Below are 18140 nucleotides of genomic sequence, written 5' to 3' on the forward strand. Positions count from 1 at the left end.
ACGTTTTAGAACATTTTAGCTGGGGTGAAAAATGTTTGTGCCAAAGCAAGTGAGCTCGTTCTGACAACAAATCTGCCTGGGTGTGCATGCGCTCACGGAGTGCTGGGGGAGATGGAAATGACAGAGAGCCACCGGCAGCTCTGACGGAGAGGTGCCCGCAGGGGCTCTCAGCGCTGGGGGCAGAGGGAGCTGAGGTCCTGCTCGCCCGCGTGTCGCAGCACCAGTGTTTGAGCCAGGTCCGCCCCAGAGCATCTCTCCAAGGAGCCTGTGCTTAATCCTTTCTTTTTTATGCTGTATCTGAATCCTCCCGTAGTTCACAGCCCTGTGTCTGATCGGATCCAGGAACGCTGACCTTGAGAAGAGGGAGGTGTTTCTCCTGCACCGTACAGGAGCTCAGGTGTGGGCTGAATCCAGGTTGCTGCACCCCAGGCATTTCGTCTTCAGCGAGCTTGGTGGCTTGCTTGTGCCGCGTCCCCGGAGAGAGCCTTACATGGGCTACATGGCCTGTGACATCCCAAATAGCAGCCTCTGAGCTCTTTTCATACCTGCTGTTTGTAAGCATCCTTCCTCACTGCAACCAGTGCCTGAAATGAAGCCCTCCCTCAGCTTTCCTTGCCCTTCTTCCCTTCCCTCTCCTCGTACCAGTGGTGGGAAGCTGAGAGGGGCTCTGCGGGGAGCACTTCCCTCTGCGACTCACCGCGAGCAAGCTCCGGGTCCCCAGGTGCTCTGCGTTCACACCACGCTCGATTCACCCCCCGTGCTCTGTCTCCTTCCAGGAATGGATAACCAGACGGTGCTGGCTGTGCAGTCCTTACTGGATGGTCAGGGCGGCGTAACGGACCCGTCTGCTCCAAGTGTCAGCTCCTCCACCGCCATCCAGCCCATGGGTGAGTCCCGAAGTGGGGGAGAGACAGGCGGTGGGCTGCAGGTCTCTTCCTACGGTGTACTCTTGTGGCTATCAGACCAGGCACCCAGTTTGTGCAGGGCGCTGCTGCAAGCGTTGTGACCCCTCAACGGGGCCGGGCAGAGCAGGAGGAAGGGGCAGAGCAAGAGCCCAGGCGAGCAGAAATGCTTTTGGGCAGGTCAGGCATTAGGCTGGACTACGTGTTTCCGTTAAAGGCATGGAAGAAGGGAGCAGCCACTCTCTGCCATGACTGCGTGTTCGTATTTTTTTATTTAATGAGCCATTCCTTATCCCCTGGGGATGTATTAGTGCAGTCACACGTGCACTCACAAACTCTCAGTGCTCGCCTAGGACAGGGGGTATACGTTAACCTCTGGGCTCCCCGCGTGCCGCAGGCTGGCAGTTTGGCTGGCAGCAGCCCCACCAGCCGGTTCAGTAGGTTGATAGCTGAGCCTTTCCCTGTGAGTGTGTTTTTTCTTTTCACTCTTTTTTCCCCTTGTGTGGCCACTGATCAGATCAAATTAGACAGTGAGTTCCTGAGGGATCCCAGGAGGGAAAAAGCCTCTTGCAGCGACCAGAGTCTGAGCTGTGCTCCTGGAGAAGTTATGGCCGTGTCCCCAGAGCAGACAGGAGGTACAACCTGTGAGCCACAGAATAGTTTTTTTTTCAAGAGGTTTGAGTCTGACTGGCTCAAGTGAAAAACGGTGTGAGCTTATGTGATTTGCTCGTGCTGCAAGTTTCATCTAGACTAACGATAATTGGGTTGTGCTCTCCTGCCTCTAAGATCAAGTAGAGGCACCAAAGACCAGAGGTCTTGTTGGGGGTGGGTCTCAGACAGAAGCCGCCCTTCCCGGTGTGCCCCGCTGCTCGTTTCTCATCCTTTGTGCAACCTGAGCAATAAAACCTGCCTCAGCCAGGCTCATGCAAATGCTTTGGAAGAAGCTGTTTTACCTAAAAGCAGAAGTTGTTGGGGGAGCAAGGCTGGGTGTCTTGATCACGTCTTTGGGATGAGAGCACAGGTGGTGGGGTTCAGCTCATCAGAGGGTGACGGCAGGGTTTGTGGGGGAGCGCAGCCAGGACAGGCTTGTCCACATCAGTTGGCTTTAGGGAGAGCTTGGCATCGGGGAGGAAGGACAGCTGAGCCTGATCTCTCCTGACGGTGATGTCTGTGAGGTGCCAAGACACAGCAGGTGTCTGCTTCCTCGCCTTTACTTGTTGTGGCTGTCAGGTGTAGCTCTGGGGAATGCTGAAGGCGGCCTGCAGCACTGACCCGTTTCTCCTACTTGCAGATGACGAAGACGTCTTCCTGTGTGGGAAGTGCAAGAAGCAGTTCAATTCCCTGCCTGTCTTCATGACCCACAAGAGAGAGCAGTGCCAGGGAAGCGCCCCTTCCCTCTCAACAGTCTCGCTGGCCAGCAACAGCGTGTACACCCCCCCCATCACAGCGGTGCAGCAGGCTCCGAGCGCCAACCGGCAGGTACCGTGCTGCGGGCCAGCAGGCTCTGCCACCCAGATTTTGGGAGCGGGGGGACCCCTATGTGAGGCTTTCAGGTCCAACAGTGCCTCCCGATTGACCTCTGTCAGTTGCGGTGCTGTTGGCTTTCGACCTCATGGTTAAATCTGTCTGGTCCTCTGCAGTGAGGTGTCCTTCAGCACCGAGTGTCTGCTAGCCCTTTTTCTGGCTGGGAGGCGTTTCCCAGCGTGTCGGTGTTACAGCCAGGCTTGGGTTCTGCTCAGGAGCCCCAGCGTCACCACCTGGCAGGTCTGCAGCGTGCTTGGGTGCTTGCTGTGCAGTGCTCAGGGGGGTGAAGGTCTCACTGGCTCATGGGCAGAAGAGGAGGGCAGCGTCTGTGCAGCCTCCTCCCTGCATTCCTCTCTCAGTCTCCTGCAAACAACTTTGCCATGTGGAGCTGGAGCAGCCTGCCTCTGTTCTCCACCTTTCCTAGCTGGGGGGAAGCATCCAGTAAACCTTGAGCTTGTCTGTGACCAGTGTGTCCCGCAGATCTTCTTTAATAACCACAGATTTTAGCTGTAGCCTGTGGCCACCTTCTCAAGCCACTGTCATCTGTTATACCTCCTTTTCTGAATGAGCTGCCTCATTTTCTGGAGCTGCCTTATTGTTACAGCTAGGAACTACTAGGGACTTGTACGTAATTACTGTGGCTTTGCACAGCCTCTGGCCAGCGGATAGCAGAGACCCAGAGGCTCAGCAGAAATTGTCATCATTTTTCTGAGTTTATTATTCTGTCCCATTGCTGGTCATTTCTTTTTCTGTCAGCAAATTTCCACGTACATCACCGTTCCCCCATCACCTTTGATCCAGACCCTGGTGCAGGGGAACATCCTGGTTAGCGACGAGGTGCTGATGTCGGCCATGTCCGCGTTCACATCCTTGGACCAGCCCATGCCCGCGGTGCAGCCCCCGGTGCAGGTAAGGGGCACGCGTGGGCCTGGGAGCGCTCACGGCTCAGGGCTGTGGCTGGGCAGCAGGAAAACCCGGCTGGCTGAGCAGAGCCTAGTGGTCTGCTTCCATGCGGGGTCCTGGGCACCTTCCCACGGTGGGACAGCCAGCCTCGGCTAGGAGCGCTGGATACGTGACAGGGTAACTCCAGGGCCTGCTCTCTGCTGGCGTCCTTGTTGCTGGATGCCCAGATCTTTGTCCTGTGGTATCCCTGGCTGTCTGCACTGACGTGTAGTGGTTGGCTTTCAGAGTCCTTGTCAGTTTGCCTCGTGTATCTCCCTCCTGGGATGGTCGCTGTGGGCTCTCCGCAGGGCTGGCCAGGCTGGGCACACTCCCCTTGCTCTGAAAAGGTCTTTTGTAACCACAAGGATTAAAAGCTTTAGAAACGAAGCAAAAAAAAAACACAGTGGGGCTTGGATGCTTGTGCTCTGGAGGACACAGTACCTACTGACAGGCCAAACCAGCGTGGTCTGATCCAACCTGAGGGTTGCACAGCGCTGTGTTGTGTCGAGACACCCCCGCTGTTCTTGCAGGTGCCGTTTTGTGTCAGGGCTGGAAGCGTGCGCGAGGGGACAGCCCCTCCAGCTTCCTGCTGCTCCACTAGGGCTGTGTTTTCAATGTCTTCTCTGTCTGTCTTTCCCTGTTCTGGTTTTAGAGCAGCCTGAGTATGCACGCTGGGGCTGGTTACCTCTCGCAGCCCCCCCCGCCGCCGCCTCCCCCGCCGCCGCCTCCTCCTCAGCCCCCGCCACCTCCCCCGCCAAGCCTGGGGGCTCCGGGGCAGCCCAGCGCGGGCGGTGGCGGCGTGGTCGAAGTGTACAGTGCTCCTGCTCCTCTGGCAGCAAACAGCTCGGTGGAGATCCAGGCGCTGGGCATGCAGCCCTACCCGCCCATGGAGGTAAGGCTGACCCCGGGGCTCAGTCCTCCGGGGCCTCTCGGGGCGAGTCAGGCAGCAGCGCTGCTCGGGGGGTGCCTGGGCTCGAAGTGCTGAGTTAGAGACTAGGAGGCTATGTCAGGTTATTTGACAGTGATTATTTCCTCTGGGATGGAAACTGCTGGGCATGAGAGAGCTTTGCCAGCCCGACCTTTGTAGCTGGCATCTGACCTGGCAGTGCGAGTGCTCAGAGCTGGATGGGGGTGTTGGATACCTGGCACTCCATCTTCATTTATCAGGGTGGGAAACAGAAACGCCCTGAACCCATATCACCCTGGACTCGTTTACTCCAAACATCCATTTCTAGTAGCAGCACTGATGCAAGCAGCTCTGCTTTGCCACCTGGCGTTTTCTTGTGCTTCTCCTTCCCCTCTGCAGTCCTGCCAAGGCAGGCACCTTCTGGGTGGTGTGAGCCCACAGGCTCAGCGGTGGTGGTCCCGGTCCCCTGCTCTGAAGGGATGAGAAAAACTCTTGCAGGTACTGGACGTAGATGGGTACTAGAGGTCTCCTTCAGCGTTTCTTTGCTGTTCTGTTCTTGCTGTAATTACTCCCGGGTACTTTGTGATGTCCAGCAAGTTTTGCACTGTGCGCATTGTTAGTTTTGGAGAGACACCGTTGGACTGGTGAACCAGGAATCTGGTTGCTTGGCAGGAGGGAGAAAACTCAGCCAGACTCACAGCTTGGTGGGGCAACCATTGCTGGAGGTGGCGGGTAGTAGGAGCTGTGCTAGTCACAGTGTTGTGCTGCGCAGCAAGCTTCTTTTCTCTGATAACTGAACTTTTGCAGGTACCAAGCCAGTGTGTGGAAAGTCCTGTGTACCCCTCTCCCCCTGTGTACAGTCCTGGGAAGCAGGGGTTCAAGTCCAAGAGCAGCAGTGCTCCCGCACCTTTGACCAGCTCAGGAGGAGGCAATGTGGTTGGTTTTGATTCCACCTCCGCTGTCAAAAGTAGGCGTTCCAAAAACGAGAGTGGGCTGCAGGAAGGTAAGTGTCCCTATGGCAGGTGCCCTGCGCTAGTCTGCAGGCCGCCGCGCTTGTCCTGTGCCACGGGCTCTCCAGGTGCGGTGGGGTGGCACGGGCTGTGCCTGCAGCTCCCTGGGAGGACACCATGCCCTGCCCGAGGCTATCAAGAGCAGGTGAAAATGTGGACGTGCTCTTGGTCACCTCTGAGTGCACGTGGAAGGACTGTCACTGTGCTGCTGCACGGGCAAACTTGTGCTAAACCCGTGCAGCTCCACACTGATTGGATCACGTTTGAAAATGGGGAGATTCTGCAAAATAGGGTGTTAAAGCTTGGTCCTTGTTCTCCAAAGCAATAATGCCCAGCCACAAGGCGTGTGGGCTCCATGAGACCTGATCCCGAAGGGCATCTTACAGAGAGCTCAGCAGATCCCCTCCCTTTGGGTGTTTCGCTGCCTGTGAACAAAACACGCTCCCAGGTGAGGAAGGACAGGGGCATGCCCAGTCCCAGGACAGAGGAGCCACAGATCCTCCGCTGCCCGTTACTGGTCAGAGCCTGCCCTTTACTGGTGCGGTGGACGCGTGTCTAGCCAAGTGACCAGGGAGGTCCCAAGCACGAGGTGGAGGAAGGCTGCGTGGCCTTGCTCCAGGAAGGCTGGGCCCATAGGGTTACAACAACACTAGGCTTTGACGTTGTTTGCAGAGGTGTGAACGATCGTGCAGGCTGCAGCTCTCAGTGCAGAGTTTCCTAGAGCAGCCCATGGCTCTGCTGCTTTCCATTGATCTATACCCCATCGTAGTAGACAGAAGATGTGGCTGACTGATCTTCTGGATGGGAGAAATATGCATGTGCTCTGGCTGGTGGCTGACCTTGGTGAGTTCATAGGAGAGAGACAGAACTGGGGCCCTTCCTCTCACTAATCTTGTGTCTTTTCCTAACACCCGACATGCCGTTACTCTAGGTACTCCGTAGCATAGCTGGAAGAGTCCCTGGAGTGGTTAATGCCCAAAAGGGGTTCCCTGTCCCCCACTTCTGTTCTCCTCAGTGCTTATAGAGTTAGCTCAGGCTACATTAAATACATGCTTGTCTCGTAGCCTCTCCCTGGTCTGACCAGGCAGATCTTATCCTTCCATGAGCCCATCATTATTGGTCCTGAATAGTCCTGTCTTGGGGTGAGGGCCCTGCAGTGCAGGGGGAGGCAAGATTATGCCACATCATCTCATTCCTGTGCTCTTTCAGGGAAACCAAAGTCCCCCAAGCTGAAATGCACTTACTGCGACAAGGCCTTTACCAAAAACTTTGACCTGCAGCAGCACATCAGAAGGTAAGGGTGATGCCAGTCCGGGCACAGCAGAGTGCCTGGGGTGGATCCTGGGCACAGGGCTGCTGAGGGAGGCTGCACAGCCCAGCAGACCTTGCATTTGTCATGTCTCCCAGAGTCCATGCTGCACTGGGAGGTCATCCTCCATCCCCCTGCCTCCAGGACTGCTCTCCCTCACAGTAGTTCAGTAGCTGGGGTGAAGGCTGCATTGTAGACATGATCTTGCTGGTTATGGGCCGAGACTGGAGCCTGCTTTCCTCACTGATGAGACCTTGAATGCCACATCTGTTGTTAGCTGATTGGTGGAGCAGTGTCATCTCCGCTGCTTCCCTCTGCCTTTTCTTCCTCCTCATGCTTGCAGGAGGGCTGGTATTAGCAAGCCATAAGCCAGGCTCAGTGCCTACGTGGGGAGCTCTGACAAGAGCTCTGGCAGGAGGCACTTGAAATCTTCAGCATTTTCTCCAGTGGAGTCTGCTGAGCTCAGGACAGATGAGAAGGAATAAGTGGTGCTTTTGCTCCCCCTTCCCATCCTGGACTGTTCATGTGACACGCTTCGTGTGTCAGAGCCAGCTTTTTCTCCTGCAGCAGAGCAGGAGGGCAGAAGGATGTTTCTGCTGTGCACAGCAGGGAGCAAATTCAGAGAGACTGGGGACTCCAAGTTAGAAGCCATGTGTGCAGGGAAGGGAGGGGTAACAGGGAAAAAGAGGCTTGTAGCCTTGAAAAGAATGATGGGGTCCCAGCAGTCCATGCAGAAATCCCAGACTGAGTCCCCTGATGTTGCTGCAGAGCTATTTTCCTCTCCCACTTCTTCCTTGGGTCCCTTGTTATTCCCAGACCGTGAGCGTTGCATATGTGTGCCAGGCTTGTTTCCCCCAGGCCCCCGACCGTCCTCTTACTCCGGTTGAGTGGGTCTGAAAGCCCTCGTTTGTCTGGTCCAGGTGCTGATCTGCTAAGCAGAGAGTTCCTAGTGCGGTCCTGCAGCAGCCACCCCACCACGGTCCCTGCCCGGGGGCTGCCTCCTCTCTCTGCTGGCTGCTGATACGGTGCCTTCTGCCTTCAGTCACACAGGCGAGAAGCCCTTCCAGTGCATCGTGTGTGGCCGAGCCTTTGCCCAGAAGTCCAATGTGAAGAAACACATGCAAACCCATAAAGTCTGGCCTCCGGGGCTGGGCTGCACCATCTCCCGCAGCTCCATCACAGTGCAGGTCATGGCCTTGAACCCCAACCAGACGGAGGATGAGGAGAACACAGGTTTGCTGCCTGGGAATGTGAGCTAGGGGCAGAGGATGTGAGGTCTCCACACATCCCTGTGTCTCTTGGCCCTGTAGAGGGAAGGAGCTGTGTGCGCTGTTTGTAGTCCAGCTGTGGGATTTAACAGCACGCACCAGGGAAATGCACCAGATGCCCAGGTCACATTTGCTCAACTCTAGCTGGCAGCTGCGTCCTTGGGTGCCCCCAGCCACTGTCAGTTCAGTTGCTGGTGAAGACAGGGGCTGCAAACTCTGTGCCAGGACATGCCCAGGAACAGGGAGAACCTTTTTTCCCCTTTTCACTCCCTGGCAGGTGCAGCACCGGTAGTGCATGAGCCACCCTTGGCTGCCCTGGTTCAGTGGCTGGACAAGCCAGTGGTTTAGCACACCTGGTGCTGTGGCCTGCTGGCGATGTGCAAATCATGCCTGGGTCCGGCCCCAACAGCCACCTGAACATAGCTGAAGCAGAGAAAAGCTTCTAGATGGTGTCTGCGTGCCCTTTCTGCTGGTAGCCCCAGCCCTAGGCAGGAGGGGAAGGAACAGCACTGCGGCAATGTCATACCGAGGGAAACGTCCCTGGGAGCTGCTCTCTGCAGACATCGGGGCTGCTGCTGGCTGGATGTGACCACGTACCCCTGCTGGAGGTAGGAGCGAATCTGGCATTGGTTCCCTGGATGGGGCCTGTCATGCTGACAGGGCACAACCGTTACGTCCCTGGAAGCACTATGGTAAAGAGAACTGGTCAAGGAGAAGATGAAGTAGTGGAGCTCTTGGTCATCTGTAGGCAAACTTAGAACTGGGCCATTAGAGAGTGAGATTCTGATCTAAAGGTGTGCCTTTGAAAGGAAGGAAGAGCCTGGATCCAGAGCCAGGCCTGGGTGTCAGCAGCGCAGAGCTTGCAGAACAGCTTTCAGAGCTGTCTTGTGGCAGCTTGTGACTTTTCTCTCTCCCTTTTCCCCAGGTTTGACTCAGCCCTCGAGGAACCCTGCACAACCGCCCCAAGACATGAGCCCCATGGAGGAGAGTGAGGCAGGCAAACTGGAAGCCAAGCAGGTTGTCTTGATCGACAGCTCTTACCAGTGCCAGTTCTGCCCCAGCAAATTCAACACCTATTTCCAGCTCAAATCACACATGACGCAACACAAGAACGAGCAGGTAGGAACCAAGAGTACCTTGTGGTGGTGGTGAGATTAAGACAGGATCTCAGGGTCTGTCCTGAGCGTGGTGCTTGCTCAGTAAATGCTGACTGTGCAGCTCAGCTCCCTGCACGTCTGGGTTGCAGCTGTGTGCTCTGGGTGGCTTTGAAAAGCTCCCCCGCCCTGCTGAGCCACTGGTGAAAAATCAGTCCAGCAGGTTTGGGTGGCTAGAGGAAAAAGAAGAGAGGCAGAGTCCAAAGCTTTCAGCATAGGTAGCAGCTCTCAGGCTGTAGGCTGGTCACTGCTGGAGCGTTGTGGTCTCACCCACTCCGGTGTTGTCAGGCGCTCACACCGACACCCCTTTCTCCTACCTTGCTTTCTTGTTTTCTCAGGGGAGTGCCCAGGCAGGCTGTGCTGGCAGAACAAGTATCGTGTGGAAGTTGGGTAGGTTTGGCCCAGCTCCCAAGATGTGGAAGAGGCAAGGGCTAGGGGGGTTCACTTCCTGCAGCTACATCTGCTCCTGGGCCCGGTCTCACCCCAGAGGTAGAAATGGAAAGGGAGCGAGCCCTGCTTTGGGCTGTGCACAACTTGTGTGTCCTCTGCAGCTGCTGGCCAGCAGCTGAATGGTTGTGAGCATCGGTGAAGGAGGCTGGCTGTATGGGGCTGGCTGTGCTTGGGGGGGTCCTTCCCTGAGCCAGGTGAATCACAAAATGGTTTGGGTTGGAAGGGACTTAAAGATCCCCTAGTTCCTACCCCCTGCCATGGGCAGGGACACCACCCACTGCATCAGGTTGCCCAGGGCCTCGTCCAACCTGGGCTAGAACACCTCCAGGAATGGGGCACCCACAGCTCCTCTGGGCAGCCTGGGACAGGGCCTCACCGCCCTCTGAGGGAAGAATTTCCTCCTAACCTCTAATCTAAATCTCCCCTTTTAGTTTAAAACCATTCCCCTTCATCCTGTCAATATCTGAGCAAAGAGTTGCTCTCCATCTTTTTTACAAGCCTCCTTCAAGTACTGACAAGCTGCCCTGAGGTCCCCCCGGCGCCTTCTCCTCTGCAGGCTGGACACCCCCAGCTCCCTCAGCCTTCCCTCACAGGAGAGGTGCTCCAGCCCTCTGGGCATCTTCGTGGCCTCCTCTGGACCTGCTCCAACAGCCCCACATCCTCCTGGTGCTGGGGGCCCAGAGCTGGACGCAGGGCTCCAGGTGGGGCCTCGGGAAGGCAGAGCAGAGGGGCACGATCCCCTCCCTCCCCTGCTGCCCCCCCCTCTGCTGATGCAGCCGAGGATGCAGTTGCCCTTCTGGGCTGCAGGTGCACGCTGCTGGCTCGTGTCAAGCTTTTGGTTCAGCAGAACCCCCAAGTCCTTCGCTGCAGGGCTGCTCTCAGTGGGTTCTTCTCCCCGTCTGTGCTCGGGCCAGGTAGATGACATTGATCGGTCTTCCTCTGTCAACTGATGCACTCACTCCATCACAGAAAGCCACCAGATTGGTCAGGCATAATTTACCCTTGGTGAAGCTGTGCTGGCTGTCTCGGGTCACCTCCTTGTCTTGCATGTGCCTCGACATTGCCCCCAGGAGGATCTTTTCCAAGATCTTGCCAGGTCCTTGTGTACCAGCCCGATGGGTGCTGTGCTGCAGGAGTGCCGTTCTGGTTTCTGCTCAGCTCCCAGCAGGTTCTGCTGCTGCCTTCGCCTAAAGCTGTCAACCACATTTTGGTGCTGAGCTCTTCTGCACCGTTCTTCCTCATGGGAAGAGGATTTATTTTTTTTACTGTCCCGTTGTGCTCCTGCTGCAGTTGAGAGCTGGATTTCATCGCTCTGCCCTGACGGAGCCCCGTAGCCGGTGTGTGAGCATGGTGGCGTGCTCTGGGAGCCCTGGAGCTGTTTTGTTCATAACATCAGCTCAGCTGCTCCCCGGCGCAGGGGCAGCAGTTGCGTTCTGTAAAGTGCCCAGCTGCAATGATCTCCAAGAAAGGCAGGCTGCTCTGTCTGTTGGCAGAGGATTTGCCCCGTTTGTTTCCACGCTGTGCCACTCCCGCTGCTCTCCCTTCTTCACCCAGGTGTACAAGTGTGTGGTGAAGAGCTGCGCCCAGACCTTCCAGAAGCTGGAGTCTTTCCTCGACCACATCAAGAGCCACCAGGAGGAGCTGAGTTATCGCTGCCACCTCTGCAGCAAGGACTTCCCCTCTCTGTATGAGCTGGGCATCCACCAGTACTCCCACAGCCTGCTGCCCCAGCACAGCCCCAAGAAGGACGTGGCCGTGTACAAGTACAGTAGCAATCGGTGCTCGCAAGGCTTGTAGGAGTGAGTGTGTGCAGAGCGTGTTTGGCTGAGAGCGGCGGGGACGTCAGGGGGACGAGGGGGCTGCCTGCTCAGCAGCCACGGTTCTCTCGGGCGTGCAGGTGGTAGGTGGGGTTCCACCGGGCTGTTAGAGCCAAGTGTTTTCAATGCAAGGGGCCTTTCAGAAAGACAGTAAAAGGCTGGGTGCAGCTACATGGGAAGAGCCCACCACTGCAAGACTTCTTATGACCCAGTCAGGATTGAGGTGAGCACAGCTGAGCCTGCCCCGACGGGACAGTGACCCAGGGAAGCCCCTGCCCAGGCTGATTCTCTAAACTGCCTGCAGCAAAGGGAGCGTGGGCTGTAGAAGCTGTTCCCAGGTAAAATGGGTTATTTTTCCTGTTCTTATGCTGTGAAGGGCTCTATCTTACCTGGAAAAAAGCCCTTCTACTAGTGGAGGGGGAAGGGGTGTGGGAGTTCTGTGAACAGCTCTCTGGAGCTGTTGCAATGCCTATAGGGACATAGGAAGAGAAGGAAACCCAAAGGATACTGAAAGTCACCTCCGAGCCTAGTAAATAAATGCCTGCTACTTCTTAGACCATGATTTCTAGTCAGCCTTGTGCTGTGGAGCTTCATCCTACAGCTTTCTGTCAGGGATCTTTGAGGGCAGAGCCTTCCTCCTGTTTGAGGAGCTTTTAGTCTGCTCTAAGCAAAAGAGGCTTCCTGCAGATGCACGGGGAGAGGAGTGCCTGTGTGCGTGTTCCTCGTCAACGACGCATGTACGCACTGCCCATTACCAGCCAGCTCTGGCAGAGGTCTCAGAAATACCACCAGGGTTTGTGAAAACAGGTGAGTTAGGTGGAGGGGGCCCAGGAGAGGCAGCAATGTGAGCTGCAGCTTTGTTAGAGGGGGACCCCACACTGGAGCCTTCCGGCTGCCCCAGCCATGGGTAACATGCTGTGCTGCGAGCCCGCGCTCAGCTCCTTCGCTGGGAGCTGCTGTCTTCATGCACTGAAGATGGGAGGAAGTGTTTTAGGCAGGGCGAGATCCGAGCTGTCTCCATGAAGAAGCCATGGAAGCTGCCTCCATGGAATGTGTATGTTCCTCTGTGGGTGCTCCCACGTGAGTTTGTGTGGATGAGCGCTGGTAATTTAAAGGCTTGTCCACCCAGTTTTCCAGTTTCTCCCCCAGTGAAGGATGCTAAGTGTGTGTGTGATCTGGCCACGCGGCTTGCTGAGGTGTCAGAGCCCTTGGGTGGTGGTGGTGTTGTCGGTACCAAGCTGACCCTGCCAGAAGTCAGCCTGGAAGGCGGTTGGTGAAGGAGCTGCGCTGCCCTGCGTGGGGTCTGCCTGCCGTGTGGGGTTTGCTGTCGGGAGCCCTGTTCACAGGCTCTGTCCTTTCTTTCCACATTCAGATGTGTGAAGTGTGTAAATAAGTACTCCACCCCAGAAGCCCTGGAGCATCATCTGCAGACAGCAACGCACAACTTTCCCTGCCCTCACTGCCAGAAGGTGGGTGGAAACCGCTGCCTGAGCTGGTCCTGGACACGTAGCTGGGGCTGTGCAGGGCACGAGGCCTCTCTACTCGCTCTCCTCCCCCTTCCTACCTCGCTATGGCCTGGCAGGCTCGTGAGGTGCTTTGCAGAGAGGCAGAGTTGACTGCACCCGTCCCAGGCCTCACGCAGAGTACATTCATCCTTGTAGCGCTGGCTTTTCTCCCAGGTCCAATTTGCTGACCAAATAAACAGAATTTGTAAGGAGAGCTTCCTTATCCCCATGACAGCACAGAACTGCACTCCCTAGGCTGCTGTCCTTATTCCTTAAAGGCAGGTGCAGCAGTGGTGAGGCTGGTTTTGGGAAGTCTTAGGCTGGTGGCAGCGCCTTTGACCCACCATGGCTGGATACCTATGTCTGGGAGGGTTGTGAACAGAATTTTGTGAGGTTTGAATTCTAATAGATTTTTGAAATCCAGACTAAAATTTGGACCCTTGCTCCTCTGTTCTTAGCAAAGGACCTGAAAACCCTGTGATAGGGGCAGGAGCAGTCTCAAAGGGTTGTCCTCTCTGTACTGAGGTAGCTAAGGAAGGAGAAACACGCTCCTACCATGGTTAGTAACCCATCTTTACCTGTCATCTCTTCACTTCCCTCCCCCAGGAGGGAGATGCCCTTCTGCACCAGGATGGGACTTTCAGCATGCAGCACGGGGGTTTGAAAGCCCACTGTCTGCAGCAGTATTTTTCACTTCTGTTTGTGTTCTTAACAATACTGCTCTTTTCTGGAGATGAAAGAACACAGTCCTGGGTGTCAGAAATTCAGGGTCTTCTGTGCTCCCCCTAGATAGGTGCTTGCAGCATCCTCATCAGGAATTCATTTAGCTTGGGTATTTCCAGCATCCCTGTCAGCCAAAGGAACCATTCGTACTGATTTTGTAAAGACCATTGGTGGGAGCTTTTGGTAACAGATAAGCAGGAAGCACAAACTGAAATCATCCCTGTGGAGGTAGGAACTGTTGGGGTCCGTGTGCAGCTGGTCCCTGCTGGCTTTGGCAGGAGCCTTAGCATCCATCTGGGGAGCTGGTCCTCAGCTCTGTGGTGTTAGAGAATTTAGTAGCAGTGTTTCAGCCCATGTGTTGCTTAAGGATAAATGGTTTTGTTGTTTGTTTTTAAAGCTCTATCTGTATGTTTGTTATACAAAACTAAAGGTTTCCTCAGTGCTTCCTTTCCAATAAAGCAGTCGCTGTGAGCTGCTTGTGCTTTTTGTACAGGCTAAAACTCTTCTGCCAGTTCAACTCAGCGATGTCCCTTCTGTGCTACTGGCTCTTAGCCTCATTTCTGTGTGCTGACAGGTGTTTCCCTGCGAGAGGTACCTGCGCCGCCACATCCCCACGCACGGTGCGGGCAGCAAGTTCAAGTGCCAGATCTGCAAGAAGTTCTTTCGCCGCGAGCACTACCTCAAGCTGCACGCCCACATCCACTCGGGTACGGGCTCCGCCGGTGCTGCGGTGCCCGGTGTCTCCGTGTTGTGGTCCTTGCTGAACTCTGGTGCTCTGGCTGTTGTCCGGATAACCAGCGTAATGGAGCTGGCTGTATGAGTCGTCTCTAGTAGCGTGGCTTTTAGGAAGTTTATGGCTTTGATTCAGTCTTGTACCCAGCGCTGGACCAGTTGGAAACAAGACACAGAACTGGCTTCCCTATTGTCCAGGGTTGCAAAAGCTAGGGAAGCTGCCCTGGAGAGCAAGAGCAGCACGCAGTGGGGACAGTATCCATCTATTCACCCATAAGGTGGGGTAGGGAAACCTGGGACAGCTTCCAGAGAAGCAGAGTGGCACTGCTGCCACAGTGAATCCTGCACGTGACTAGAAGAGCCCTGAGTGACTGCGCCTTCCCCGACTCATCTCTCTCTCTCTCTCTTTTTAATTCAGGTGAAAAGCCCTTTAAGTGCTCAGTGTGTGATGCAGCTTTCAATCGGAAAGACAAACTCAAGAGGCATATGCTGATCCATGAGCCTTTCAAGAAATATAAATGTCCCTTCTCGTACGTAGTGTCTCCAGCATGGCAGCATGTCTTAATGGCTCGTTGTGGGGTTTGGAAAGGAAAAAATGTCCCTCGTAGGTATCCTAGGGTATATGTAGCATCTTCCCATCCTCTGCTTCCTGGGGAGGCAGGAGTGCTGCATGCTGTTGCACTGGGAACCCAGAAGCCTCAGTTGTCATTGACTTTCTGTGGGACCACGTCACTTCATCTCAATTCATCAAGACCTGTAAAATAATGCCTACATGCGTGGGAGGCTTGGGGGATTGCACCTGCAGAGCACTGGGGAGGAGAGAGTGTTATCTGAGTACCAAGCACAGGATTGCTTGACTGACAGGGTCTCCCCAGCTGCACTTAGAGGAGCTAATGTACAAGCCAAAGAAATGTAGGTTTAGAAGGTCCATCCCCAGATCTACGGCCCATTCATGGGCCTTCTGAGGTAGCCAAGACTGACTTCTACCGGCTCCCAACCACTCTGTAGCTCCTTCCAAAAATTTTCTGACTCCAACTGGGACCCTGAACCTTCTGCTTTTAGGAGAATTTGTGGCGAGGCAAAGGTGTTGTGTAGCCTAGCAGAAGCCCCGTGTCCCTGTAGCAGCCTGGTTATTTCTCGTTCCCCTCCAGAAGGGCTGAAACACTGGGACTCTGTGACCACACGCAGGGCCCCATCTGGGTGCTGCTATAGAGAAGGGTTGTGGATCTCCCTCTGCTCCAAGATCTGTTTATGCATCAGTCCTCAGCTGATTCCTGCTGCTGACCAGCATTTTTTGTTCTTACAGAAGCCACACGGGCTGCAATAAAGAGTTCAACAGGCCGGACAAGCTGAAGGCTCACATACTGTCCCATTCAGGTAAGCGCAGCTGGCCCCTGCCTGTGCTGCTGCTGGTTGGGAGCGAAGTGGCTGTGACCCCCTGTGGCTGTGTGGGACTGTGGTACAGGAGCAAGGCAGAGAAACAAGAGAAGGAAAAATGCGAAAGTGCTTCAGCTTTACATCCCCCGAAGTGCCAGATGTTCCTGGTGGGTGCTGTTCCTGCAGTGTCCCTCCACGTGGCTAACACAGTAACTGTGCAGTTTTGTATGGCAGAATTTTCCCCTGCATATGTTGGCGTTTCCCAGATATAAACCTAACTTCTTAAAATAATTTAACAGCTTTTTAATCTCTGTTGTTGCCGGCCTGTTTAAATGAGCTTGCATTTTACAACTCTGTCTAAGCTTTAGGCTGTTTCCTATAGCAATGTAAGGCTGTAAGCAGGGCCTGCTGGTGAGGCTTTGAAGCACAGCTGGATTTCACGGTGTGTTTGCTACCAAATGAATATCCAGAGTGCCCTGCCCACTCCTCACCGATAATATCTCACATTCAAAAAGAGATGTCTTCGGATTTGACTTCCTTCTTTCTGTGGTCCCAAAAAGGTGCTCCCACTTCTAGTAAAGACAAATCATTCCTGTGCCCTAAGGCAGTTACTCTAAGTCTGTTAGAGTAAAACTGAATTTCTTTTCTTGTGCCTGTCACATCCGAAGCCCTACAAGGTGTGATCAGATGGGACTGTGCTGGCGGTGCAGTGTCTGATGCGTTTCAGACTATGTTTGGGAGGGGAAAAAAAGTGTTTTGTTTTTTTTCTTCCTCACCAAATACACCTGAGGAAAAAAGGTCAGACTGTAACTGTCTGCATTTTCATCACAATCACCTGACCTTTTTTTAAAAAAATATATTTTAAACCTCTTCTTTGGGACAAGAATGAACGTTGTAGCTGTTTGTAGCCGCTGACATTCAAGGTGGTGTAGCAGCGCATCCTTTACTGGTCGCATATTTGCCTGACACAACATCTCCTTAAACTGTGGGGTTTTTGGTTGTTTTAATTAGCAAACTAAAAAGAATGGGGCTTCTTTAGCGAGGAGGAGGCTGTATCGAGCTTTTCTCAGGGAACATCTGCTTGGAAGAGGAGGTGAAGCTGTCATGCGCTCCCTCTGGTGCAGGTTTTCCTGAAGGTCTGTGCTGTGAAGCAGGGTCTCTAACTGAGCTTTCTCTCCTCCCACGCTGTGTGCAGGGATGAAGATCCACAAGTGCCAGTACTGTAACAAGTCCTTCAGCCGACGAGCCCACATGATAGAGCATCAGCGCTCGCACACCGGCAACTACAAATACCGCTGCCCCACCTGCAGCAAAGGCTTCACGCGCCACAAGTACATGAAGGACCACAAGTGCCGCCTGGGCTCACCCAAGGACAAAGACCTGCAGCTCAGGAAGCCCCAGAAGAAACGGGTGGCACGGGGGCGCAAGGTGGGCCTGTCCATCCCCAACCAGCTGGCTCTGGCAGAGCTGAAGGACGGTGCCGCTGGGGAAAGCCCCCAGGGAGACAGCCCGAACAAAGAACCCTTTCAGGAGTCAGACGCGGTCCTGTCCATTGTGGTTGGTAGATCAGGAGCTGCTGACTCAGACCTTGTTGTCCCTGGGCAGCCCAGCAGCATCACGTCCAATTTGTCCTTGGCAGAGCTGCAGGCTGCCTCGGACGGCCCCTGCACCATGCTGGCTGTCCCTGTGTACATCCAAACGACTGAGTGACTGGGTATAGAGCCACCGTGTGGCTCAGGGCTGCTGCTGGGGTTGTCAGACGTGGTGCTGAAATTTGGCTCAGTGAAAAAGACCAAAGCTCTTGTGGGGAGGTAGATGGATATGGGAGAGAAAGGCTTTCATCTCCACTTTGTTCTTCCCATCCTTGGGCAAAGGACTGCTTGGAAGCCACTGGTGGCTACAAGGCACTGAAAGGAATGGCTCTGTTTTTTCTTGTCCCTCTGCATCACTGGTCAGCCGAGGGCAAGAAAGACTAAGATCCCTGAATCAGGGTGAGAAGAAGGAGCAAACAAACTTGCAACAGAGCTGCTAAAATCAGGTGGCTTTGCAAATCACAGCCTGTCCCATCTGTGGTTTTTCTGGCCTGAAAGCTATATTGCCCAGTATTTGGGTGGCCTTTCCAAGAGCAAACAAATGATCCTTCCTAGTGGAAGCAAGTTCATCCTGAGATCCTTCGGGAACACTGTTCAGAAATACCCTGACAGACTTGTCTGGTATCTTTCTTTTCTCTGTCTCTTATCAGCAGAAAGATCACCGTGTCTGTACTACGTGTTATAAACACCATGGAGCTGGCACGCCGTGTCGAGTCGATGGGTGGGAGCAGCCCTGTGGTGCTGGGGCTGGGCACACACGTTCTTGGTGTTGCTTCCACAGTGGTGGTCTCGTGGTTTTCTCCATACCCGAGGATCTCCAAGTGCCTTAGGTATCAGCGAGCCAATCCTTGTAACAGTTAAACGTGGCACCTCCCTTCTTGACACTTCTGTACTGTGGGAGAAACTACGGCTTGGGTGAGGCGACCCG

General features: G+C 54.7%; 1 protein-coding gene across 1 annotated transcript; it reads left to right on the top strand.

Moving 5' to 3' along the window:
* Window positions 1-755: 755 nt before the first annotated feature.
* ZNF341 (zinc finger protein 341) lies at window positions 756-17914 on the top strand. The gene is made up of 14 exons (XM_035343937.1): window positions 756-887; window positions 2194-2381; window positions 3183-3335; window positions 4021-4260; window positions 5083-5278; window positions 6495-6579; window positions 7637-7827; window positions 8788-8981; window positions 11021-11229; window positions 12656-12752; window positions 14086-14218; window positions 14662-14773; window positions 15550-15620; window positions 16816-17914. Exons 1-14 carry the CDS (start codon window positions 779-781, stop codon window positions 17328-17330), a joined length of 2493 nt encoding a protein of 830 aa, XP_035199828.1. The 5' UTR covers window positions 756-778; the 3' UTR covers window positions 17331-17914.
* The last annotated feature ends 226 nt before the right edge of the window (window positions 17915-18140 follow it).

The sequence above is a fragment of the Oxyura jamaicensis genome, chromosome 20 (assembly GCF_011077185.1).
Source record: "Oxyura jamaicensis isolate SHBP4307 breed ruddy duck chromosome 20, BPBGC_Ojam_1.0, whole genome shotgun sequence".
NCBI lineage: Eukaryota > Metazoa > Chordata > Aves > Anseriformes > Anatidae > Oxyura > Oxyura jamaicensis.